This window comes from Sycon ciliatum, chromosome 8, assembly GCF_964019385.1.
Source record: "Sycon ciliatum chromosome 8, ocSycCili1.1, whole genome shotgun sequence".
Taxonomy (NCBI): domain Eukaryota; kingdom Metazoa; phylum Porifera; class Calcarea; order Leucosolenida; family Sycettidae; genus Sycon; species Sycon ciliatum.
In genome coordinates, this window is record NC_088650.1 from 5,982,602 (window position 1) to 6,007,416 (window position 24,815).

General features: G+C 49.3%; 3 protein-coding genes across 3 annotated transcripts in view; 1 reads left to right on the plus strand and 2 right to left on the minus strand.

Moving 5' to 3' along the window:
- The window catches only part of LOC135822959 (uncharacterized), an 18,770-nt gene extending 13,996 nt beyond the window's left edge, over positions 1–4,774 (plus strand). The window contains exons 14-16 of the mRNA XM_065335799.1: positions 1,637–1,671; positions 2,394–3,302; positions 4,195–4,774. Of these exons, the coding sequence (XP_065191871.1) occupies positions 1,637–1,671; positions 2,394–3,272 (914 nt within the window). The 3' untranslated portion in view covers positions 3,273–3,302; positions 4,195–4,774. The remainder of the gene's footprint in view (positions 1–1,636; positions 1,672–2,393; positions 3,303–4,194) is intronic.
- Positions 4,775–5,390: 616 nt separating this feature from the next.
- Positions 5,391–24,815, minus strand: part of LOC135823063 (IQ domain-containing protein E-like) — a 30,337-nt gene continuing 10,912 nt past the window's right edge. Inside the window, exons 5-19 of the mRNA XM_065335892.1 lie at positions 14,036–14,173; positions 13,127–13,204; positions 12,556–12,597; positions 11,413–11,469; positions 11,115–11,185; positions 10,421–10,493; positions 10,131–10,198; positions 9,813–9,862; positions 8,797–8,955; positions 8,404–8,483; positions 7,656–7,740; positions 7,307–7,436; positions 7,005–7,142; positions 6,459–6,558; positions 5,391–6,281 (exon numbers count right to left, since the gene is read on the minus strand). Coding sequence (XP_065191964.1) covers positions 6,111–6,281; positions 6,459–6,558; positions 7,005–7,142; positions 7,307–7,436; positions 7,656–7,740; positions 8,404–8,483; positions 8,797–8,955; positions 9,813–9,862; positions 10,131–10,198; positions 10,421–10,493; positions 11,115–11,185; positions 11,413–11,469; positions 12,556–12,597; positions 13,127–13,204; positions 14,036–14,173 — 1,440 coding nt within the window. The 3' untranslated portion in view covers positions 5,391–6,110. The remainder of the gene's footprint in view (positions 6,282–6,458; positions 6,559–7,004; positions 7,143–7,306; positions 7,437–7,655; positions 7,741–8,403; positions 8,484–8,796; positions 8,956–9,812; positions 9,863–10,130; positions 10,199–10,420; positions 10,494–11,114; positions 11,186–11,412; positions 11,470–12,555; positions 12,598–13,126; positions 13,205–14,035; positions 14,174–24,815) is intronic.
- Positions 16,121–18,617, minus strand: LOC135822962 (uncharacterized). The gene has a single exon (XM_065335802.1). The coding sequence runs from the start codon at positions 18,198–18,200 to the stop codon at positions 16,497–16,499; it is 1,704 nt and encodes a 567-aa protein (XP_065191874.1). The 5' UTR covers positions 18,201–18,617; the 3' UTR covers positions 16,121–16,496.

Genomic DNA, 24,815 nt, shown 5'->3' on the forward strand with positions numbered 1-24,815 from the left:
AAAAGGTTACACTTGCAAACAGTGCAAAGTGACCACAAGAGAGTTGTACCCAAAGCGAAATCATGCACAGAGTGCAAATAATGTGTACGGGTTCATCACGTGATGGGAAGTTCTGCCGTCGTGGCAGACCCCGTAGCTGGAGTTGCACACTCTTAGGGCTTATGTACTCTTGATGATATAAACAGAAAGGTTCCAGGCTGCCCAGTAGAGGGCTCTATTCCTAAGGGTAGAGCTACTGCTGTCGTAGTCCGGCGACCCGGGGGTAAGCTACGGCGCCGCGGAAGGACATGATTAACCTAAACTACTACATAACAAGGCTGGGCAGTTGTGGCCGTAACTTGCAATTGCAAGTCTGAAGACTTGGCAACTTCACGCCTGCACCTGACTCTTGCGCTATGATACGCGTCGCCTATGATACCCCTCAGAATTTCCCACCTTGCTCCCCCTTATGTTCTGGCTGCCCGTTTTGGACCCATCAGTTGCCTGATGATCGTAGTAATACGTGAAACTCAGAGTTGTAACAAAGCTTCCAATCTCTCTCTTGTGTAATTGCGTTATCAGACGTTCCGACACCAGAGAGAGAGCTAGAAAGGCTGTAGCAATAATATCTAGTTATGGCCATATCCATGGCCAGGAGGCTGATGCCCCGCATGCAGTAGTGTGTACCAATACTATTCAGCGTACGAACTATTGCACAAATAAGGCCTCGTTTACACGACGACGATTGAAAAACGTTTTTCAATCGTTTTCGAAGCGTTTTTGCTGTTTACACGAAAGCGATAAGCGTGTACACTGCAACACGTTTTTCGGCGCGCAATGGTCACGTGCAACAAGTTGGCCTGGCGGCGGCATGTTTTGAGTACGAGGCTCGTAGTAGTAAAACGTGTTTGCCGTCTACGCGAGAACGAAACGGAACGAAAACGATTGAAAAACACTTTGAAGGCCGTTTTTCGTTTGAAACGTGTTTGAAACGTTTTTCAGCGTGTTCATGTGCACACTCCTATCAAAATCTGTGGAAGCGTGTTCTTTTGAAAACGTTTTTGACGAAAAAAAGTTTTTCAATTATTGTCGTGTAAACGAGGCCTAAGGAGCGTTGATACACCTGCATGCAACAGTGTACCAAACTGTAGTAATAGTGTGTATAAACTACAGCACAAAGAACAGGTGCCAGCTAAGGAAATAACACTGGGTACTGTAAAACATGTATTTTTAGTCGCCTCGCAAAAAAGCTTCTGTGAATCCCGCTTTAAACGGCCACGTGTCTATAGCATGGATACGACACTTCCGACAAAAGGAAGGTGATGAAGATAGTGTTGCAACTCCCTGTATGAGATATACTAGTTTTCTCGGAGACGGGAATGCGATAATACTGAGATAGTGCTGGCTGCAGGATATCAAAATATGTATCACTCTCTATCGACCAGCACAGAAACGTGTAATCCCTGGGGTCACTTGCATGCTACATTGGAAACCGCCGTTACGTCTCTTCAACCTCTTTGCATTCGCACAGTGTAGCCGCGAGTCCCCAACAACCTCGGGTCCTTTTTGTAACTGTCACCGCTGCCGTTCATGTTTGACGGTTTTGCTTGCGTCATTCTGTTGTTGCTGCTACTACCATTTGTGTTTATGTACACAGGAAGCTTCACGACTGTTTTGGGTCTGGAATTGAGTGTGAGTTTCTTTATGGCTTGTTCAAAACAACTTAAAGAACAATGTGATATCAAATTTAACTCGGATCGGTCGTTGAATGTCTCAGTAACATGTCAGTTTTGTGCCCTGTTATCGCACTTTCTGACTGCTTATTATCTTGTTACAGTCGTGGATCGTTGCTTCATAACTCGTATCCATGTGATTTCTTCTATTTTAATATGATATCAGTATAAAATAGTGGTAGCGACTTCGGCGAGAATTTCATGGAAAAGTGTTTGCTCCCCACACTGGAGCGCCCGCTTTTCCGCCGACTTGACTCGGCAAACGTGCAAGAAGTGTGGTGTCATTCGGGATTTTCCCAATGGTATGGCCTAAAAGTAGGCAAACCTCCTCAATGCTTGCACTGATTATGTGTAATCGATGTCCAAGCAGCAAGATATTCTTCAAATTAAAAGCTGCCTCGAATGTTGATGACCACAGTCCTTGGGTGTTGGAAATTCTTTGTCCTTTACTACATGGATGCAGCGAATGGGATTTTCTGTCTTTGACCACTTTGTAGTGGGTCTGATCTACTCACCTCCCATCGCTTTAGGAGCTGCATCTGCGCATTGATCCATAGAGGATGGTGGCGTTCCTGCGGATGCGGAAAACTCGGCCACCAGCCGAATCTCATGCGAACTGTGATTTTTTCACTGCTTTTCTTATGAGTCGTCTTGTTGCTGCTGTTGCTGCTATCAATACAGAGCAAAGACTGGTCAGAGACCACATGCACACCGCCATCGTCTGCTGACATTACCAACCGCTCTCCCATGTCACTGCCATCGGTCGACATAGCCGGGCCACAGCAGGATCAGCAGCACCACCACCACCAGCAGCAGCAACAGGCGGCGCAAGTGATGCCAGTCACTGTGCCGGTGTCCGTATCATCAGAGCCGCCATCGGGCAAGGTTTCCCCGTGCACCACGGCCACAAGCGGTGAGACAACAGCCACCAGTGGCACACCGGATGCTCGATCCGAGTGTGAACCCCCTGCCGATGGCAACAGTGTCGGAGCAAGACCTCGCTCAGCTCCCGGCCAGCCGGCGTTTGGACGGTTGGCCGCGGGTGCGCTGACGATGGCTGGCGCTCCCCCGCGTACCATTCTCCAGCGCAACAAGCCGGCTGACAACACCAGTGCTGCACCGTCACAGGGTGGCGGTGGTGGTCCTGAAACTGGCAACGGCAGCGGCTTTGCACCACCCCTACCCAACTCTATGTCCGGAGGCGGCGGCGGTGGTTCACACTGGCAGCACGGCGGCCCCGGCCATCAAGGTCGCCAAGGCGATTACGGCCGCGGAGACCGTTACCGTGGTAATGATGGCGGCGGCGGTGGACACTATGGCCGCAGCTGCAGTGATCGTCCTCGCCATGACTACCCCGGTGACGGCAACGCAAACAATGGCGGCAACGGCTCCACCTCCGGCCGGAGGAAAGGTGGAGGAAAGAAGAAGAACCGGCGTGCACGAAGTAGCGAGCGAAGTGGTGGTAGTGCTGGTAGCGGAGGTAATTACTCTCAAGCTGCTTCTCAAGGCTCTGCTCCTCGGTCAGGTGGTGGTGGCAGTCAGCCTCCAGCAGCGTCGTGAACACAGGCCGATTTCATTGTGTCCGTTTGAGTGAGTACCGCCGTCTCCTATTCCGCGTCTTGCGCTTCTGTGTGTGTGTGTGTGCGTGCGTGTGTGTGCGTGTGTCTATGTCTATGTGTGCGGGTGTGGGCGAGCTTGTAACGCGTTGCCTCTTCTTGTGCTTCGTTTCGGTGTGCAGGCAGGAAGGGGGGGGGGGGGGGGAGCTGATGAAAAGCCACTCCGGCACCCGCAGCAGAACCAGACCCAAGTCCCTGGCCTGGGAGAGGGGTTTCCTGCTGGTACATTTTGTTATGCCTGTTGGTCTCATGCTTCAGTATGGCTGGACTTGCACTAGTGCAGTGTCACTACTGGCAAATCCTCATGACTTTTCATCTTATTGCATACAGTTTATATAGTGGAAGCAGGCATTTTGGGTCCCACTATCGACATAAAAAAAGTAGGGCTGAAACGATTATACCAATTACTCGGTAATCGATCGATAATTCCTTATCAATCAAGTAATCGTTACGTTATAGATTACTCGTTGAGGGATTTTGAGTCCAAAAAGTACTGAAAACCCCGTTTTTGTGAAGTTTGAATCAATTTCCGCTGTGAGTGTGCAGTTGCCAGGGGTATGGTGCATGTTCTGAGGTTCAATTGACTTCAAACTGCCATGTTTTGGAGCTACCCTTTCACTAATGCAGATTTTTTGGTACTATGAAGGCATAGCTTGTGGAAACACAGTAATTTTGCACAGAATTCAGACACTATTTGGTAACGGTTATAATCGATTACTCGATCGTTAAGCTAAAGAGTAATCGATAGGTGAAAATCCACGATCGTTTCAGCCCTAAAAAAAGTGGTGCGACCATGTTTGTAAATCACCGCTGTCAACCTCTAACTTTTTTTCTTTCTCTGTTTTTTTTCGGATTTTCTTCTGCAGGTGTTGTGTGCTTTCCTAACTTACTTGAGCAAATACGTTTGTGAAGTGCCACCTGTTCCCTGGAACTCCCCGGGCACAGCTGTTGCCGAGTTATTTTGTGTTGTGTTCCCTCCTTTCGAGAAACCCGGTCGCCTATCTGTGGCTGGTGCCTGGTTTTGGAGAATGTGGGTGCATCGTTCACATCTTTAATCTACGCGATCCGACCACCGCTCCACGTCATTACTCTGTCGCCGGAGGAAGAAGCTGGAATGTGTGTCTGGTCCGTCTGTTCCCCAGCTTGGCCTTCCTATATGTGTGTGCATGTGTGTTTTTAATAGCTCTATACCTTATACCACAGCCCAAGAGACCTGCCTTGTTGCGCTCTGATTTTCCCCCGAGTTCCTGGGTGCTTCAATCATTGTTCTTTCATTTTATCAGCCGTGTGTAGACGATTCTTTTGTCGGCGGCCGGGCAGTGTCCGCACGAGGTTTTTCTTCTCTTTGTCCGGGTGCTCTTCTTTCACCCGTGTTTGTTGCGTCGTATGCTGCTGTTGGTGTTTGGGGTGACCGCGCGTGCTATTTTTGTCCGCCGGTGCAACTCACTTCCTGCCTTGTGTTCTGCCTTGTGTCCGTGTAGGCCGGACATGCCCGTTTAGCACAGAACGCATTGCATGTAAACAAAACAAGAGCAAGAACTAATTGAAGCTCAGCTGGAACGACTCATCATCGACCACTAGTTCGCTATTAGGCCAGGTGCGGCAAGGGTTATTTCTTAGTACATTTTGTTAACCGCAGTGTGCGTGTGTTTGTGTTGTCTTATTACCAGGTGCTGTTTTACTTATTATGGTGTGGTGGTGACTTTCGCCTGAGGTGTGTAGCTGCTTCTTCCATTCTTCTGGATTAAAGGCTGGTCACGAGGCTCCATGAATTGGTCTACTGCTAGTGTGTGTGGGGGGGGGGGGGTAGGGATTCACTTGAGAGAGAGAGAGAGAGAGAGAGAGAGAGAGAGAGAGAGAGAGAGAGAGAGAGAGAGAGAGAGAGAGAGAGAGAGAGAGAGAGAGAGAGAGAGAGAGAGAGAGAGAGAGAGAGAGAGAGAGAGAGAGAGAGAGAGAGAGAGAGAGAGAGAGAGACACACACACACACACACACACACACACACACACACACACACACACACACACACCACTCAGCATTGCATTGCAACACCAGCCAGGTGCCAATCTCAGCAAATGGTAACTTCTTGTCGTCTGTAAGAAATCAATACTGAAATGAATGAGTTGGGTAGTTAGTTGGGGATGGAGATGGGGGTTTAGTTGGGGAGATTCAAAAATCTAGTATATTTTCGGTCTGCAACTTGGTCTTGCTTGCTGGTCCTATCCCAGAGATAGTGAAGCTGTATTGAAGAATGATGCGCACGAACAAAACGCCGTGCTCACGTCGTTTCTGGACACCAGCTCAGAGAAGGGGAAGCGCCAGTTTGATTGACTTGAGCAGTTCAGCCTCCTATACTAGTACTGTAAACTTGACATCCAATGCATGCACCATCACATCAGAAGAAACTAGTCGAAGTAGAAGTACATGTACAAAGTCTTGAATACCAGTGGTTATATGTGTGTAGGATTCGGATTCGGTATCTGGCTAAGGGGAATCACTCAAGTAACATTAGGTCTCCAGCGGCATGTGTCAGAAGGCCAGCCTAGGAAGATATCGCCGAGTGGGTTCAGCGGTGCCACAACGAGGCGATGCATGCTTCACGTCTCCATGGGAGATTATCCAGCCTTCACAGTGTCATGGTATGCGTGGTCCAAGCCCGCCACCTAATCTGTGCGTCTGAGTGTGACTATCTCAGCCCACTGCATGTAGCTCTCGGTACCCTTCAGTCTGTATGACTAGCAAGTCACTCAGAGCAAAGCGTAGTGATGTCCAATGCACACAACACTACATGCCATCGTCATCATCTTGTTCATCGTCATCGTCCTCCTCCTCGCTGCTTGTTGATCTCGGCCCGCCTGCAGCAAGGAGTGTGCTGCGTGTCAGCTGTGCACGCAGAGCACTCTGAACTTCAGACACGGCGTGCGCAGTGTCCTCCTCGGCCTTCAGCTGTCGTCTCTGCAGGGGGATAAGGAGTAGAGGATGCAAACACGTCGACAAGGAGAAACACAGGCGGGTGTAACGTAGTAGTCAGGTTTTCTGGAATTGAAAAGTACACGCATAACATTATTACACTGACTGACGGGTACAACATTACAATTTAGAAGGTCGAATTTCTCACAAGTGACAACGTACCTTTGCCTTGTGCGATCGCCACTGCTGCTGTATAGTAGTAGCTGCCACTTGCTGCTTAGCTGAGCGCGAGTCGGAGAACACCACGGTCTTTGCCTTGCGCCTAGCAAACAGGAATCCAGGATAGAGGATGTATTCATAATTATGATTATGAGACTCTCTCTCTCTCTCTCTCTCCATCCGTCCGTCCGTATGTCTGTCTGTATGTCTGTCTGTCTGTCTGTCTCTCTCTCTCTCTCTCTCTCTCTCTCTCTCTCTCTTCTCTCTCTCTCTCTCTCTCTCTCTCTCTCTCTCTCTCTCTCTCTCTCTCTCTCTCTCTCTCTCTCTCTCTCTCCTCCGCCCCCTCTCCCTTACTTGCAGACACCACCACCATCCTATAAGTAGTAGTAAGACCAACAACTACTGATATACAGTCACGGAGTGTACCGTGAATCAGCATGTTGTCAGTCATCAGGACTGAAACCATACGGTGTAGTTACGCTACTAGTCACATTTTTCACGAGGTCATAAAACGAGTGAAGTGAAATAATACTTGAGCTGCTGACTTACTGCTCCAGCTGTCTGGCATGCTCTCTTGCCCGCGCTTCCAGTGCGAGGCACTCTTCCGACTGCTGCAGGCTGTTGGACAGCTGCTTGTGCCGCTTTCCTAGCTCGGAGATCTTGCTGGCTTGGTGCTTAGAGAACTGCCTGTAGGTGTGAGTGGAGCATACAGACAGCATCAGTATACGGGTGCCAAGATTCATTCTGTAATTGACTAATTGAGTACCCTGTACATGACATGAAGCGGAGAAGCAGCAGCTATGGAGGTGGGATGTTTCTCATTCAGAACTGGTCATGGATGCGTAACTCACTTCCTCTCCTCGGCCAGTTTGTGGTAGTGTGTGCGGTCGTCCTTGAGTCGCTTCACGATGCTGCGCAGCTTTTCACACTGCTCCTCCAGCTCGTTGATCCTTGCGCTGGCCGCCTCACTGTCCTGTTTCTCTGCAGGCATTACAGGCCAGCGCACCGGACACACATTATTTAGCTGCTGAGGTAACAACTAAGGTCTGCGGGTAAACTAGACTCTATTTACTTTCCAACTAAGGACAATGGTGAACTCCAAAACTGAATCAGTGCTTATGTTCATGGCAATTAAGTTCAGTTGAGATTTTACAAAGCAACAAGCAGAAGGTTAATCTGTGTTCCTGGCAGTTTACTCACTTTGTTTGAGCGCTTTGACCTCGCTGAGTGTCGCCAAGTGTTCCTGATGAGCTTGCTGCAGTGTCCGTGTCAGCTCTTCGGTTTTCTACAACGCAGGAAGGAAAACAACGGGACATGACTCGTTTATCGATTCCTCGACCGGCATAATAAATTTGAGAGCTGCACTCCTATCCAGGGTGAGAGCTGCACTCCTATCCAGGGTCACGGCTAGCTTTGGACTGTGGTGTATACTTCAAGTATGTACATAGAAATCTGGTGGAATGGCCGGGGCTGCCGGCGCCCTTACTTGCTTAGCGCGTACCACCACTGTAACACAGTAAAAATGGACCAGCACTGCTCACGCCTGCAAGGCCAGCGCCCCGTGGCTATTTGACTTCTCAGCGAATTTCAAAATCCACAACTGTACTTTGGGTCAGATTTCACCTGGTCTCGCTATGCACTGCACCAGCTGCATGCCGTACAGTTACGCCGCATTGGCTCTCCGTGGACCACGAATGATCATGTAGGATGGTCACAAAATGGCTAATCCAGCGATACCAACAATGACACATAGAAAATTTATTTTATTCACAAATACTTTTATTAGAGCTACAGTCATGGACTTGAAATCTGACAAAATGCTTTGAAAATAGCTAGCTAGTCTGAAGGATTCTCCTGAGGCAAGCGAATGTCTGATAAAAGGAATCCTCGTGAATGGATGGTCTCTGCCCTGCACCCTGGCCTGGATAGTCACATCAGTTGTCCTTACCTCCTCCACTACACTGACATGCTGCACCATTTCCTGACGAGAACTATCCGCAAACCGGTCGCTGACTGACTGCAATCTCTCTGCATGAAATGGACCAGGACAGAATACGCCAGTCAAACAACAATTAAATTGCATAGGCATTAACCGGGAAATCGAGAACCCAAGTACAGGGGATCCTGGGGTCGACTTAACCAGTAAAATGCGGTACTACTTGCGTACAAATAACCATGGATACCCGTCAGTCACAATTATACACTCTTGAATATAACATGAAAATCGATTTGGAGCACCTTCATGACTTCATTGTTGTGAGGTAACGACGGCAGAATTTCTTCTTTTTACTGCCATTTTAACATTGTTGTCTCCGCGTCGGTTATTTCAAATAATGCTAACCTTTCCTCTGTGTTCCTGACATGCTCGAGGCTGACGTCTGCCTCTTTAGCAGTGATGAGGGCATTGCTGCTGTCGTCATCGCACTTGCTGCTGCTGCTTCTGCTGCCTTCACGTCCTTCTTCAGCTGCTTATTTTCCTGCTGGAGTTCCTCATTACGCTCTGAGAGACGAAACACAATCATTTTAGCAGAGGATAATGAGGTGGGAGCACTGTAAAATGATGCTAGCGTCGAAATATTGTTTTTTCATAAATCATAACAAAATCTGAAAATCATTCATTGCTGTGAGTGTTGAAACGATGCAGTATAAGACTTAGCAGAACGACCGTTCACCTTTAAAGGTCTTTACGGACAAGGATTGAACAGCGATACACTGATATACCTGCCTTTTGCAGCCACCGTCACCCATTGTACAGTCAGACCTCGCTTATCTGGTCCTCTTTTATCCGGATCCCTCGCCATCCGGAAGAACATTGTTGGCTACCGACTTACAGCATATGCCATGCATACATACAGTATGTGTGTTCGATTATCTGGTTCCCTCGCCGATCCAGATATTTTTGTGGAAAACGGATGTGTGCGGTTGTGCGAGGTATGACTGCACTGCAGTGCTTGTACATGGAAAGCCAGTCTTTATGGACTGGGGTGGAGATAACGTTGTAAGCTATCCTAGCTGTGTACTTTTAAACATGGTCAGTGGCCAGATATGACCGGCCTCTCAAGACAGGTGGTGGTCTCTCATGTGGGTTCAAATGCGTTCTGAAGTATTATCAGGCACCTGAACAGACTGGTCTCTCAACTTGAAACAGGTGGTGGTCTCTGAAGTAGGTTCAAATGTGTGCTGAAGTATTATCAGGCACCTGAACAGACTGGTCTCTCAAGACAGGTGGTGGTCTCTCAAAACAGATGGTCTCTCAAAACAGGGGGTCTCTCAATACAGGTGGTCTGTCAATACAGGTGGTCTCTCGGTCGAAAACAACCGGAACAGTCCCAGCTCTGGCACGACGGCCGCACGTACCTGTCACTCGCTGCAGAGACGCCGACAGGGACTTGATTTGCTGTGCAGACCTGAGAGCAACATGCATGAAGACTATCACATTATACAGATACAGTCCGCACGAGACACGCTGCGGTGCAATGCACTCACTCACAGGCTATCACTTATGCATAGACAGCCAACCATACACACAGCTTCCCAAAGTATGCAATACCAAATGGCTACCCCCAGAGCGCCACGCCCACTCGGTCCTACAGGCCTTGAATCTCTTCCAAATGTTCACATGTGTGTATGTAGTACTGGTACAACAAGTCCTGTACTTCATCAGCCATTGCTTACTGCTCAATTCTTGTTGTGTCCTGCTCGGCGGCACGGCGATCTGCCAGGGCATGCCGCAATCGCAGTACCTACAAGTGCATGTATGCATGCAGTGAAACAGAATTCAAAAACACAATCGGCAAACATATAAGCACACCGATATAGTGGATTCATACACATATGCACGCGCACACATTATGTGCATGCTGAACGTAGGTCGAATATTTTAGGGGGAGGGGTGCATGTGCCTCCCCCCCCCCCCCCACACACACACCACCGTCCGCTGCGGGCTACGCACCTGATGCCCTTACCTCTTCATAGTAAGTGTCTACTTTGATCTGCAATTCCTCCAGTGATGTAGTTTTGACATCCATACGAAGTTGCCTGCAAGCGAACAAGAGCAAATCGAATGTCAAGGACAGGTATCAGCGTTAGTAGAAAATTTCTACAGCGGGTACACCACAGCAATCTACACTCTTGCCCTGAGAGGTGTTGTCCGCAACTACACACGGGAAGCTGTTGCTTGTGAACAGTATGTTTGACGCCACGCACACGCCCAAGCGTTCCATACCCCTCTGTGAAGGAGGGGACAAACCAACAACTCACTCTCGTTCGGCTAACCGACAACTAACCCTGATGGGCTGTCATCCTTGTTATTTTATCTTTCCCCTCCCCCCCCCCCCCCTTCATTTCCCTACCCACCACCACTACACCTGCCGAAACAAACAAATACCTGCGCCACACATCACACATACTGCCACCCTGGAGTATAAGCCGCTTGTGACCAAATACAGACACGTCTACCCTATTTGTCACCGTTGTTGATTTCACAATCATAGTATTCATAGCCTTTTTTTGGTGAATTACTTGTTTTTTAAAGTGTGGCTTATACTCTAGGGTTCATCGGGTGTTAGCGGCCGTTGTGAGTTCCCTTCGGGAACGGATACGATAATTTACTCTTTTTTTTTATACTCCAGAAAACATGGTCATGTATTTCAATCTTACCCGAGTTCCGAGTCTCTCTGACGCAGACTGGTCTCCAGTGAATGAACTTTCCGCTTTAGTACCGATAGCATCTGGGAGCGGCAACAAGTCAGAAAAAATAACACGTCACAGTACAAACAAATCGCTCAGACACATCTCTACTGAGCCACAGTTGGGTATCAGATCATGACAGAGCCTTCGGCTGTGTGTTGCTCAACCATCCATGACATTGCATTAGGAATCCGCTTCAATCCCGTGAACGAGACCTACATTGCAATGATCACATGATGCATAACTGAGCAGCCGCCGTGCAACTCACTGTCATGTTCTCCGCCTTGGCTGAGCTGGCACCACGTGTGCGTACCGCCTCGTTGCGCTGTGTGCACCAAAACCAATGAAACATGACAACAGGCAGGAAGTTGAACACATTATTAGGACAGTATTGCAAACTGACACACACACACATAGACCATCATGCACACATGGAAAGGAGTCAGAAATGTTCAGCTGGAACCCAAGCCTCATAGGCAGTGCTGTTTCATGATCACGTACTAGTATGCATGGAACATAGAGCCTAGGTGCAGTTGAGCAGTATCGATCTCTCCTTCGATTAGTAAGTTATACTGCTATGGACCACAGTGCATTGTGCTCCCCCTTTCTCTATGTATCTAATGCAGCTACAGCTAGTTTCAAGAGTAGATTACTAGGTACAGCATGTACTTGTATTATAGAGTAGACTTGAAACTGGAGAAGAATACGCACAGACTAGGAGTCACATGACCCAGGCCGCACTGCTGTAGATATGTGGTTAAGCAGAACTCCTCCAGATACTGAATGAACCAAATTGAACCACCTAGATTAAATCACTGGTGGTGCTGGAAGCTAAACAGCTGATTGTATGTTCACGACGATCGACTATCCATGAAGAGTTTTAAGATGCAAAACACGTTATATCCACTTCATCACTTCTTGGCCTAGTAATGATCAAAAAGGGATTCATTTCATGTGTGGTTTGCATCTAAATCCATACTAGTTTGGCCAACAGTTTCTAAGAAGTGGTTCTGATCAGATTTTGAATGTGAAATTTTACTTTTAAAAACTGTTTAAGATACCTCTAGACGTTTTGATAGCACTGATCTTATCTTTTAATGTCTGCGGTGCCTCCTTTGTACCATGGCTGGCAGCTCGACCTACTGAAAGCTCGTAGCTGCACTGCGGATGAGGCCTCGATTGCCGAAACAGCTTGCCGTCTACACCATTCAAGTTGCACTGATATCAGAATCTCAGATTCTCAAATTCGACGCTTTACAGCGCTTTGTATGGAAATTCTTCACATGCACATGCACATACACATGCACATACACATGCACATACCGTTGCATGCACTACAGTCAGATCCAGTGGTCTATGGTAGAAGGAAGGAGCTAGCCATGGCATGGCATGGCATGGCATGCATACATACCTCAACATAGCCAGAGTCGAGGAAACTAGCGATACGCTTGTCCTGCATGACCAACAGCAAGACACGGCTGCCAGGTAAGTAGTGTGTGAGTACAGCTCCTTCTCTATCCGGACATACCCAGTTCGAGGTTCGAATTATCAGATTATTGTTATGTGGAAATCGTATTGATAGAAATCGGTACCAGAAGAAACTTCCCGAATTAAGCAGTATGTTCTAATTAATTAAGCCATATTCGAATTATCAGGATTTCACCTGTACCACTATTGTTGGCGGCTTCCACAACCCATTGCAATGAATGGTAAGCTTCGGACAGTGGTGTTGAACCGACCCACGCGCTGACACACACAATGCGTGCCAGCACAGATATGCCTGTGGACAAAAATGTGCACAATCCAGCATGGCCCGGGCGGCAAGTTAAACGTTTCAATTTTTTTCGAAGTGCTGGTAGAAAACAAGGGATCAAACAAACTGTTAACTCCTTGCCCTCCCCCCCCCCCCCCCCTCCCACCCTTCCCCCATGGCTATGCAAAAAGCAGAAGTATCAGGCAAAGCACTGAAGATGTGTCCCTACCTTTCTGTTCATCTCCTCCTCCAAGTGACGGACTCGCCCTGCCAGGAGATTACGTTCGTGCTCATGTGACCGTCCGATCTGAAGCCAAGCAATACGGCATGTCAAACACACATACAGTCAACTTCGCTTATAACGACACTCGGCGGGGCATCACAAAAGTGTCCTTATTCGCGAAGTGTCGTTATACCCGAAGTCTCATTATATTTGTCACAGTTGGATGGGACTTTGCTCTGGGCATCAAAATTATGTCGTTATTCGCGAATTGTCGTTATATCCACAGTCGGTATTAGCGAAGTTGACTGTACCTGACCTTTGATGCCCATCGCCGGAGGCGATGATAGCGATGCTACGGCAGAAGCCATAGCAACTTGTGCTGGGATCGCACCATTCAACAGCTTGCAAGGCTGAAGAATTGACCGCCACTATTCAGCCTGGTCTACACCACACAGCTACGAAGCGGCTTTTTCTGGCCAGTGAATCCCTACTTTTTGGTCTTTTTCCTTCTTTCCCGCACACACGCATCACACCACATACTCCGGCATGCACTGGCTGTTGATGCCCAACCAGGAGAATGGAAGAAAAGTCAGGAGGAGTCTCAGAAAGAGAAGAAAGGCGCGTGTGACCATAATCGTTTGGGAATCGAACCTGCAACCTCTCGATTGGAAACCGCTGCACAAGCCGGTGCACATACCACTGCACCATACGCGCACACACTGATGTCAAGGGACAATTTAGTACAGAAACTACTGGTAGTGCTGAGTCGCACATATGCATAAACTACAGCACTAGCCGTAGATAGATTATAGATTGAGTGTGCATAAACTAAACACCTGGGAAGCAAAAGTCGGTGAAGAACAGAAGGTGCATGCCTGAAGCTCTGAACTGGATGCCAGGGCAGCAGCCCCTCACCTTGCGCAGGTCTGCAACCTCGTCAAGCAGATCCTCACGGCTCTTGTGGCTGGCGATGCGCCGCCGATCTTGGTCTCGCCGATCGGACGCAGACAGCGACCTGGCGTGGCGTGTGGATGCCGCCAGAACACTGCCTGCCTGCAGTGACACACACACACACACACACACACACACACACACACACACACACACACACACACACACACACACAACAGGACCGGCGGAAGCAGTTTTCGATTAGTCCGGACAGATACAGTACCATAGCCTTTCATACTTTGTTTGTGATATGGAGGGGACACACATGACCTCCCTCTTCAGCAGCAAACACACGCTGGTGGCTAGAACGTCGGTCCGGTCATGGCCTGACCAACCCACGGGACCGGTTCCGCCTGGCCTGCACAATACACACACTGTGACCGTGAACGTTACAAGCGTGACATGTTGTCATGCTTCTAATACTTCATTATCACGTGACCAGGGCCCGCACATCGCTATTGGATATGTTGTAGATGCCGTGCTACAACAGATACAGCAGGACGTGCTTGCTCTTCTTGTACAGGCTACGACTCGTAATTCACACTGCTGCATTCTGTGCTACAGCAGCCTGGCATTACAGATTACAGTCCCAAACACACGAATACAGTCGTGCCAACTCGCGCATTACAATCTGGGTTATAACGACAATTCGTGAATGACAACATTCCCTTCAGACCTGGTGGCCACTTCACTACAAGCTTTCAACCTCGCGAGCAACGCCAACTGGCAAATAGCAACCAAACACTTCTTGTGACCAATCGAGCGTCGCTGTTTGCAAAGTTGACTGTATTCGTCCACTGGTAGGGTTGTCCGAGATGTTCTCACATTTCTGTTTAACGATGGTCTCATTCTTCTGTTTAGAGTTATGGTCTCATTCCTCTGTTTACCGATATGTTCGGCCAAATACATGCATCAACTCCTCCTTGAACTTGGAAGTAGCGACTTCGGTAGCACAGGATCGTGGTAAATGGAGGTGGTTGCTGGTACGTGGAGCACACGCTTCCTGCCGAACTTGACCCATGACTGACTCACGACTCAGTGCCATCCGGAGCACACGAGCCTCGCGAGATGTTTGTTTCACTGGTAACGGAGCACTGTCTCTGTAAGCTTGTATTCCCGGGGATGGTTGGCTTGGAGTAAGTGATGCATGCTTTTCAGGCACATTCTTCCTCAGCCTACTCAAGCTCAACTGATGAGGGGTGAATTCCCGGAAACACTGTACATTGAGCAGGGACTTGTGCTTTCTCTTGCAGGTTTGCTGAGTGGAAGATGCGACAGGCTCCTCGCAATCTCCGGATAGCAGTCGTGAGTCAGTCAAGGGGCAAGTTTGGCAGGAAGCGTGAGTTCCACGTACCAGCAACCACCTATCCATTGACTCTCAGTCCTGGAGAGAGTGTGTTACTAGCGGAGAATACACAGTACAACATACAGTACATGTATCATGTGTTCACGGTGACCATGGTGACAGCGTGAACAAGCGGCGAGGATGCACTGTATGAGAAACAGTGAAAACATGTTACCTATCAGGGAGGCTTGCATAATAATAACATACAGTATACAGTAGGTATACAGTGCTCAGTACTGGCCCATGTTGCATTGCATGAAGACCTTCACCTCCCCCAGGCATGCAGCCGGCCGCATGGAGCACACCCCCCCCTAAAAAATGTCGACCTAGGTTCAGCATGCACATAACGACCATGAACGACATGCACTAGCAGCCATCCTACACATATGCGGTCGTGTACCCCCCCCCCCCCCCCCCCCATAAAAGGGGGACCAGCTACGCCCCTATCCGCAGTGGAGGCATAGCACCGTAACGTTCTGAACGAGCAGCCACAGCATACAACCCGGTACGAATTGTTTCTAAGGATGTGCAGTAAGAACGCAGCCGGACTGCTCAAAGACAACTTCCCGGCATGACCTCTTGGAAACGACGTTCTCAGGCGCGCGACTCTACTGTATTTGCGAGATCTGGAAGTCGCATGCACAGCTTGTTTCAGTTCAAAGGAGAAATGAGGAGAAAGGCCACCAATCACCACACACGACTAGTAATAGAACAGCAACATATTTCTGACCGGAGCGTAAACAAATAATGAAGAGAGCATGGTATGCACAAGAGAAACAGCAGCAAACATGCCCATGAATAACCTAGATCAACTTGACAATGATTATGCAGCATACACAGCACTACGCGGAGATCAGAGGAGGCCTAGCCAGCTAGCCTTCTCCACGAAAACTAAAGATTAAAACAGATTCACAAGACCAAGGGCAATGCTAAACACACACACCCTTGCAGGACAGATTTCAAACACAGCATACCCCCATACACATCAAGCATTCGGGGCACAAACATTTGAAGAAAAAAAGTGTGTCGGCACAATACTCAGCAGGATAATAACACACAAAGTGGATGAGGAAACAAAACTCAATCACTGTCGATATAGATCACGTCTTCTTGTTTCGGCTGAGGAGTAGTACTGGGCTTGAAGGGTGACACAGCTGGCTTTTTGACTGCGGGTGCATCTTCCCCGGAGGAGTCGTGCCCACGTTTTATACCTGTCGTAATGATACCTGCCGACGCCGCATCGCCAGGCATCGACGCAACCGTCGGGCCGCCGCTCGATCCAGGCACAGGCGTTTGCTGCACAATTGGGTGCTGGTGTTCTGCCGTGGCCAATGGCTGATGTGCAGCAGCAGTGCTGAGTACGGTGGGGTAGGGCATGGTCACCAGCACTGCTCCGCTCCTGTCTGGATTCAAATCGCCTGCAGTGGTGGCAAAGACACTACTCCCACTAGGCCACTGCACTTTCTCGTCAGCGTTGTGGCCAATGCTGTTGTTATCTTCCTCGTCTTCATCGTCATCGTCGAATATCGTTGGCACTACATCATCATCATCGTCACAGTCACTGGCATCTCCGTATAACGCTTCATACTCGTCTTCTCCAGTGCGTGCAGTCATGTTCCCCGAGTCGGCCACGGGGAACCCTTCAACAGGAACGGGGCCAGATGCTTCGCCCGCGTTCTTTGCATCACCGTTCTCGTCCACGTCCGCTCTGCTTTCCTTGATATCACCGTCACTGTGCAAGGCGAGGTCACCAGCATCGCTGCCACCATCAGCTGTACTGCCCACACCACCGTCTTCGTCGTCTTCTCGCAGAAGATCTGCATCGTCGTCATCGTCCTGTGTATAGTCACGCTCTTCGACGGCGGCGCTGCCATCGCTGTTGCTGCCGCCGTCGTTATTGTCGCTACCACTGCTCTCACCAGAATCACTCCGTTCCGACGCTTCGCCAAAGTCCTCCAGAAGTTTGTCCAGCTTAGCGGTGCCTTCCTGTTGGTTACGTTTCAGCTTTGCTTCCAGCTCCTTGTCGTGGAGAGCCGGGTCGTCCAGGTGTAGATCAGCTCCGCCGTCTTCTTGCACATCACTTCCACCTGTGCCAGCGCCAGCATCCGTGCCGCTCTTCTTCTTTCGCTTTCGGATGTGAGACACGACGACGTCAGTCAGCTGGCAGCCGTGGTCGTTCCAGAAGTGCTTCTGACGATACGCCTGCGCCTGTGCGCCCAGCGCCTGGAACGCGTCGTCCACGTACTGCTTCTGTAGCGCCTCGCTCCACTCCACCTTGTAGTGGCGCACGCACTTCTTCATCAGCCGCAGCATGTCCTCCCTGGATGGGAACTCCACGCCAGCCGCGTACCTCTGCAGTCGATGGTTGATGTGGCTGTGGTGCAACTTCACACTCGTCTCAAGTACAAATTTTCGAGGCCGCTCCGGTGGTATCCTGGGACTCTGGCCAACCAGCTTAGAATATCGCTGCCAAGCAAACAATAACTCGCGTTTCAGGCGATCCTGGAGCATGTAGACACTTTCTTCAGTGTCCATAGATTCCAAATTACACTCCTCTTCATCCAACTTCGTGATCTGTCGCTCCAACTGCTCCATTTTCTTTACCAGGTTTTTTAGCACGAAGTCCGAGGAGGTGGATGTAGCTGAGGAAGGCTGAGCATTTGCTGATTGTGGAGCTGCGGAGTCTTGCCGCTCGCTGCCACCAGCCGTGCTATTAATGACCACAACTGGAGTCGGTTCAGCCACTGTCGACGCTTCATTCATTCTTACAGGCTGGTTCTCCATTTTACCCACGCTCAAGAGAGCAAACAGTGAATGATACTGTCCGGTTGCCAAACAAAGCAAAACGTATTTTCAAGAATTACAAATCAATGATTCAAACTGCAATTTTTGAAGTCATAATTATGTTGCAGAGAAACGAAAGCACTGCACATGTGTGAAACTGCAACACGATTCAAGAGCTGAAGAGGACACCTACCTAACCGAGCTGAAGCAGTGAACAGGTGAAGGCCGGCCGGGAAAAAGACATGAAGGCCGCGAATGTTCGAAAAATCAAGCGAGTCATCTACTCGTACTCATCGATCATCCTGTACAAGGCGATCGCGAGTTGGATCCGGGCGCACTGGCAGCTAGCTGGCAGATGCATGGTTTCGCGCATTGTACGAATACTTGAAGAAAGAAAAACTGTTTGTGCGAAGAAATCTTTTTGCGCGCCCACGTACGTGCGCGTGCATGTCATGCATGACATGATCCACGTACACTGTATGTGGATCCACGTAGATCTACGTGGCCGCCGCCGCCGCAAGTAGATCTACGAGTAGTCGTAGAACTACGAGTCGACACCCGGCACCGACTTCCTCGCGTCGTGCATGAAGGAGTTCGATCATGATGTTGGTTGGTTGGTTGGTATATTTTATTTTACTTCGCCAGAATGAACAGGTATTGCTGCCTTCTTGCCTGGACAAGTGGATTGTCCAAGCTCTCACAAAAAGACGAAGAAAGGAAAGAAATATTACATGAGAGTGTGAAGCATGCAATCTTATATAAAAAATATTACACTACAGAACAACAAGGACAATCAAGGCTTGTTTGCTGCTACTTTAAGTTTCATGCTTACGCAATCATCAGGCAACATGAAGATCGGGTGCCGACCATGCCGGTATATATGCCAGGAGAGGGTGGTATAAAAAGCTGTGTGAGACTGTGGGGGCTAGCGCAGTAGCGATGATGTTTTTGGCAGGGGGCTGTGTGCAGAGTGTGTGGTTGTTGAAGGCAGGGGCTAGCAGTGCAGTGTGAGCGCGAAATGTGTGGCTGGTGTGGGCAGGAGGTGGTGAACAATGCGTGTGGATGTTGTAGGCAGGAGGCTGTAGAGCTAGCAGTGTGATAATAGCGCAATGTAAATGGATATGTCTGGTGTGGGCAGGGTGTTATGAGCAAGGTGTGTGAACGTGAATGGTGTGGGCAGGAGGCTGTGGAGACATGTTTAGGTGACACCGTGGTTTTTTAGGAGATACTTGTTCTCGTGTCGGCACTTGGACACCATTTCGGAGCGCTTGTTGAGGCTGGACGGTGACCCTAGCGTGTTCAGGATGTGATACTTTTCTCTGGTACAGAGGGAACACCGCTTCGTGATGTTGGAGTATGCCCGGGCGCGATCTTTTATCCTCCATTCGACTTCGTATTGGGCGTTGGATTTCTTCAGCTTCCAGATGTAGTTGGAGAACTCAGTGCAGCTGGAGTACTTCTCGTATCTTGTTGTAGTCATGTGGTTGGCATGGCGTGACTTGAATGGTGGCGCCGACATACCGGTGTATTCCTTTTTGGTGGGGCCTGACGTTATGGATGCCACATATATCAGCTCCGTCGTTTGGCATTCACCGTTGAGTGGACAAGATGGCTTGTCTCGGCAGTTGCAGGGCTTTTCCGGTTTTTTCGTTTGCGGGCAGAGGACCGCTTTGTTGTGGCTTTTGATGCGTGCAGCCATATTTGGCATGCAACTGTAGCTTATCTTGATGGTGTTTTTTGTGAATATTTTTCCGAGCTTCGACTGCGGGGGGAAGTGCTTCTTAATGAGCGCGAGGAATCTTCCACCGATGTTTGTTTTCACATTACGGCTGTAGGGCGGGTTGTACCAAATCACCTTCCTCTTCCTTTTCTTCTTTTTGCTTGTTTTCTGTTTGAACTCTAGCGTGCTAGGGTGGCCGCTGGCGTTGAGGGCCTCCGCGTAGATGGGGATAGCATCACGGAACACCGCCTCTGAGCAGGAGATGCTTGCCAGTCGGTTGTTAATTCCAGCTGGGATGTTCTTAAGGACTTGCGGTGGGTGATTGGAGTTGACGTTGACATACAGTGGGGTGTCGTTGGGTTTTCGGTACGGTTGGTAGGTTCCTGTGGAGAAAATCCAACGCCCAATACGAAGTCGAATGGAGAATAAAAGTCCTTGTTGTTCTGTAGTGTATTACGCTCTGCCTTTGTGGTGTTGAGCACTGTCAAGCACTCTGGGTACATCCTTCGGTATAAAAAATATTAAAAAATTCCATGAGAGTGTGACGCATGCATGATGAGAGAGGAGAGATAGATTCGAGATAGAGATAGATAGATTGAGAGAGAGAGAGAGAGAGAGAGAGAGAGAGAGAGAGAGAGAGAGAGAGAGAGAGAGAGAGAGAGAGAGAGATAGATAGAGAGAGAGACTGCTTTATTGCCTGGACAAGTGAACTGTCCAAGCTCTTACAAAATGACCAACAACAACAGCAACGGCAACAACAACAGCGACAGCGACAACAACAACAGACCAACAACAACAGCAACACCACAGCAGCAGCAACAACAACAAGAGAGAGAGAGAGAGAGAGAGAGAGAGAGAGAGAGAGAGAGAGAGAGAGAGAGAGAGAGAGAGAGAGAGAGAGAGAGAGAGAGAGAGAGAGAGAGAGAGAGAGAGAGAGAGAGAGAGAGAGAGAGAGAGAGAGAGAGAGAGAGAGAGAGAGAGAGAGAGAGAGAGGAGAGAGACGGCTTTACTACCTGGACAGGTAATTGTACAAGCTGTCACAAATTGACCAACAGCAACAGCAACAACAACAACGACGGCAGCAGCAGCAGCAACAACAACAAGACCAACAACAAGAACAACAACAACAACAACAATAATAACAACAGAAAGAGAGATAGATAGCTAGAGGGAGAGGGAGAGAGAGAGAGAGAGAGAGAGAGAGAGAGAGAGAGAGAGAGAGAGAGAGAGAGAGAGAGAGAGAGAGAGAGAGAGAGAGAGAGAGAGAGAGAGAGAGAGAGAGAGAGAGAGAGAGAGAGAGGGATAGAGAGAGAGAGAGAGAGAGAGAGAGAGAGAGAGAGAGAGAGTGTGTGTGTGTGTGTGTGTCAGAGACACAGAGAGAGAGAGAGAGGGGGGGGGGGGGGAGGAGAGATATGCGGATTGTTAAAATGGATTTCGACATGAAGTTAGGTACACAGAATGTTAATATGGGTAAAGACTGGGCAAGTCGAGAGCCGTGGCTAGAGCTTTAAATGTCTGCCAATCACCTTCCGTACGGACTGCAACTGGGAGAGCATTCCACAGAATACTGCTAACAAACTGAATTGAACGACGTCCAGCAGGACCAGGGAGGAACGGAACTCTCAGCAGGCTTGACACTTGACCCCGTGTCGTCCTCAGCTGAGGTGTAGCAGGGTCGTTGATCGGCACGAACAGATTCTTTAACAGGGGACTTGTCTTGTCATTTAAACATTTGAAAACGAAGATGGCAAGCTTCTGGAAGAGAAGCTGTGGCAAGCTTGGTACACCCAGTAGCTCGAGAAGGGGGGCAGTCGGGACCAGAGTCCTTTGCTGCAGGGTCGCTCTGACACCGGATTTTGACAGGCGGTGGAGTTTATCCAGGAGCTGCTTGGAAAGACTGGAGAAGAAACAGTTGGATCCATAGGACAGATGAGCCTGTATCATGCTGACATACCAGACTTGGCGTGCTCTTAGGCTCAGGGACCTGCCGTGTCGCCATAGCTGTCCAATTACTGGCCCGATCTTGCGTGTTACATGGCTGATATGTGGCTGCCAGGAGAGGTCATTGTCGATTACAACACCCAGGTATTTCGCAGATGTTGTTGCTTCCAGGGGTTGTCCTCGACAACGTACATGTTCTTGAACATCAGCACCGCCTCTTGGCTTTACAAACAGAACTTGGGTTTTCTGGGCATTCAGAAGTAGGCCGATGTCATCTAGCCACTTGGCGAGGTTGGTCACTGCAGACGACAGAGACTCGCAGACTTGCTTGGGACACGCGTTGGAGCAATCGAGAGCGATGTCATCAGCGAATTCCTGATCTGCCACATCCGGAGGCATCGTTGACTTGACGTCAGCAGTGTAAATTACGAACAGGAGTGGGCCTAAGACACTGCCCTGCGGAACACCGTGAGAGCAAGGAACAGTCCCTGACAACTGATCCTGCAATTTGATCTGCTGTGTCCGGCCAGACAGGTAACTGCAGAACCAGTTGAGTGCAGTTCCCGAGATGCCTAGCTTAAACAGTTCAGTAACGAGTCGCTCATGCCTGACGCGGTCAAAGGCCTTTGACATGTCGACAAACACGATGCCGGTCTACTTGCGCTCTGCCCGTGCCATTTGCCATCGATCAACAGCATACGTTAAGGCATCTTCTGTGGAGTGAAGCTTTCGGTAGGCGAACTGAGTAGGCGGAAGAAGTTGCTTGGAGTCCAAGTACTGCGTGATCTGATTTTTTACAAATGCTTCTGTGATGCGGGAGATAATGATGTGGATGTGGAGCCACCATTGCAGCCCCTAACTGGCGAAACCTTCCACCATCGGTCAGCCAACACTGATCCTGATGCCCGTGCCGACTTGTGGGTGAAGCCCCGGGGATTCTGGACCGATAGCCGGAACGCATTCTTCGATACAAGGCCAAGGGTGTTTATCCCCACGCATCAAGCTATCGGTCCAAGTCCCTTCCCTCCCTCTACCGAAGGTTTGAAGGCGAGAAGAAGCGTGCTTAGGGTGAACGTGTCAATCGAAGTCGAGCATGGCTCCTTCACACCGTTAGTCTTCTCCTCCTGTGGTGGGATGGGCTCAGAAGCAGCTGTGGTCATCAAGAGGCTGGCGCACGGCTCGGCCACCAAACGCAACGCTGCATAGTTGTAGCGTGGCTGCGGTGCTGCTTGGCATTTTCTCTTGCCAGGTCTGCCATCCATTGCGTCCGCGGCTCGCGCTCTGTTCGCCGCCATCACTTCGACCTCGCGCCTGTCGACCTCGTCCAGGCTGAGGCGCGTCTGGCTCGACATTAGACTGTATTCACAGCCATTTATCTCCTTTTCTTCCTGTTATATTATTACTATCCGGCGTGTATTTACCGCCATATTGCCAGGTGCGTGTTTACCACCATAATTATGAACATAATACTCAGGAAAACTCAGGAAAACTCAGGAAAACTCGAAAAAAAGTAACTTTGTTATCACAATATCAGTCTGGTCATCACGCTGCTACCTGGGGCTTCACGAGGTGTTTGTCGCGCTGGAAACAAAGCGTCTCTGTAAGTTTGTATCCGGATCCCTGGTGATGGTCCGGGCCTGGAGAGCAGTATATAAGTGGTGCTTTTCAGGCACAATCTTCCTCAGCCTACTCAAGCTCCCCGAAACACTGTGCAGGAAGTGGTGCTTTCTTTCAGGTTTGCCGAGCGGAAGGTGCGACGTGCTCCTGGTGTGCTCCGGATGGCAGTCGTGAGTCAGTCAAGTGTCAAGTTCGGCAAGAAGCGTGTGCTCCTCGTTGGAGCAACTAACTTCATAATACTCAGGAAGCTATAAAAAAATAGTACTATGTGTCACCGGATTCAACGGATTCGGCTGATTAATTTGCATCGCACCGGTATCTAGTCAAAACTCGAAAAAAAAGTAACTTTGTTATCACAATATCAGTCTGGTTATCATGGACAGGCAGGCATAGTGGGATGGTCTAAGACCATGATTGAGAAACAGAGGGTACCAGGTTCAAGTCCTGCTTGGAAGCGGAAGGATTTTTCCAGCCGCGCTGCGACCCACAGTTAATTGGGAACTCGTGGCCTGGCACGAGGAGAACATGGATGCAGTGAATGGAATTTTTGGTCTTTGACCACTTTCTGGTGAGCTGATCCCACCGCTTTAGGAGCTACATCTGCGCCTTGATCCTTGAAGGGTGGTGGCGTTCCTACGGATGCGGAAAACTCGGTTTTCAGCCGAGTCTCACGCGAACCGTGAATTTTTTTATCATGGACATGGGGCCCCGCCCCGAGGCCCCCAGCCCAGGCCGGGGCTTGAAAGTGATGACGTAAAAACGGCCAGGGTCCAGGGAGTAGTAAGTTCACGTCAGATTTCTACTTTTGTCAGGTATGTGTGGGTGCATAGGAATCCACTCACATCATGTCGTATGCAGGTGTAACTTTTTCTTCGCCACCAGTTGAGTTGTCACCCCACCCCCATCTGCCAAGTCAGTCAATTTCAGCCAGGCTTTCACCGGCTATATCACCATTGATCACCTTGCTGTGAGTAAGACCGCTTGAAATGTGTTTGGATCCCGGCATACAAAATCTGGATCCAACTCGGGGGGGGGGGGGGGGGGGGACGGTTACGTTGGTGGACAGTTAGTCATAACTCGTAACATTTTGACCTTCTCATTTTTCACCATCTGGATCCAGTTTTTGAATTTTTGAAATTGTTGCTAATTATGCTGTGACATGGCACTTTCAAGCCATGCTGTCATCTTGAAAACATCTACATGTACATGTACGTACCAACCTAACATCATTCAACTCCCTTTTTGTTTTGTTTTTGGTTTTGGGATCATTCCGGGTAGTACTCCCTGCTCTGTGACCAGCTCAGTGCTAACTTGAGCGTATAGTTACTTACCTACAT

Coding starts and splice junctions, on each gene's coding strand:
- LOC135822962 (XM_065335802.1), bottom strand. CDS start 18,200: ATGGAGAACCAGCCTGTAAGAATGAATGAAGCGTCGACAGTGGCTGAA.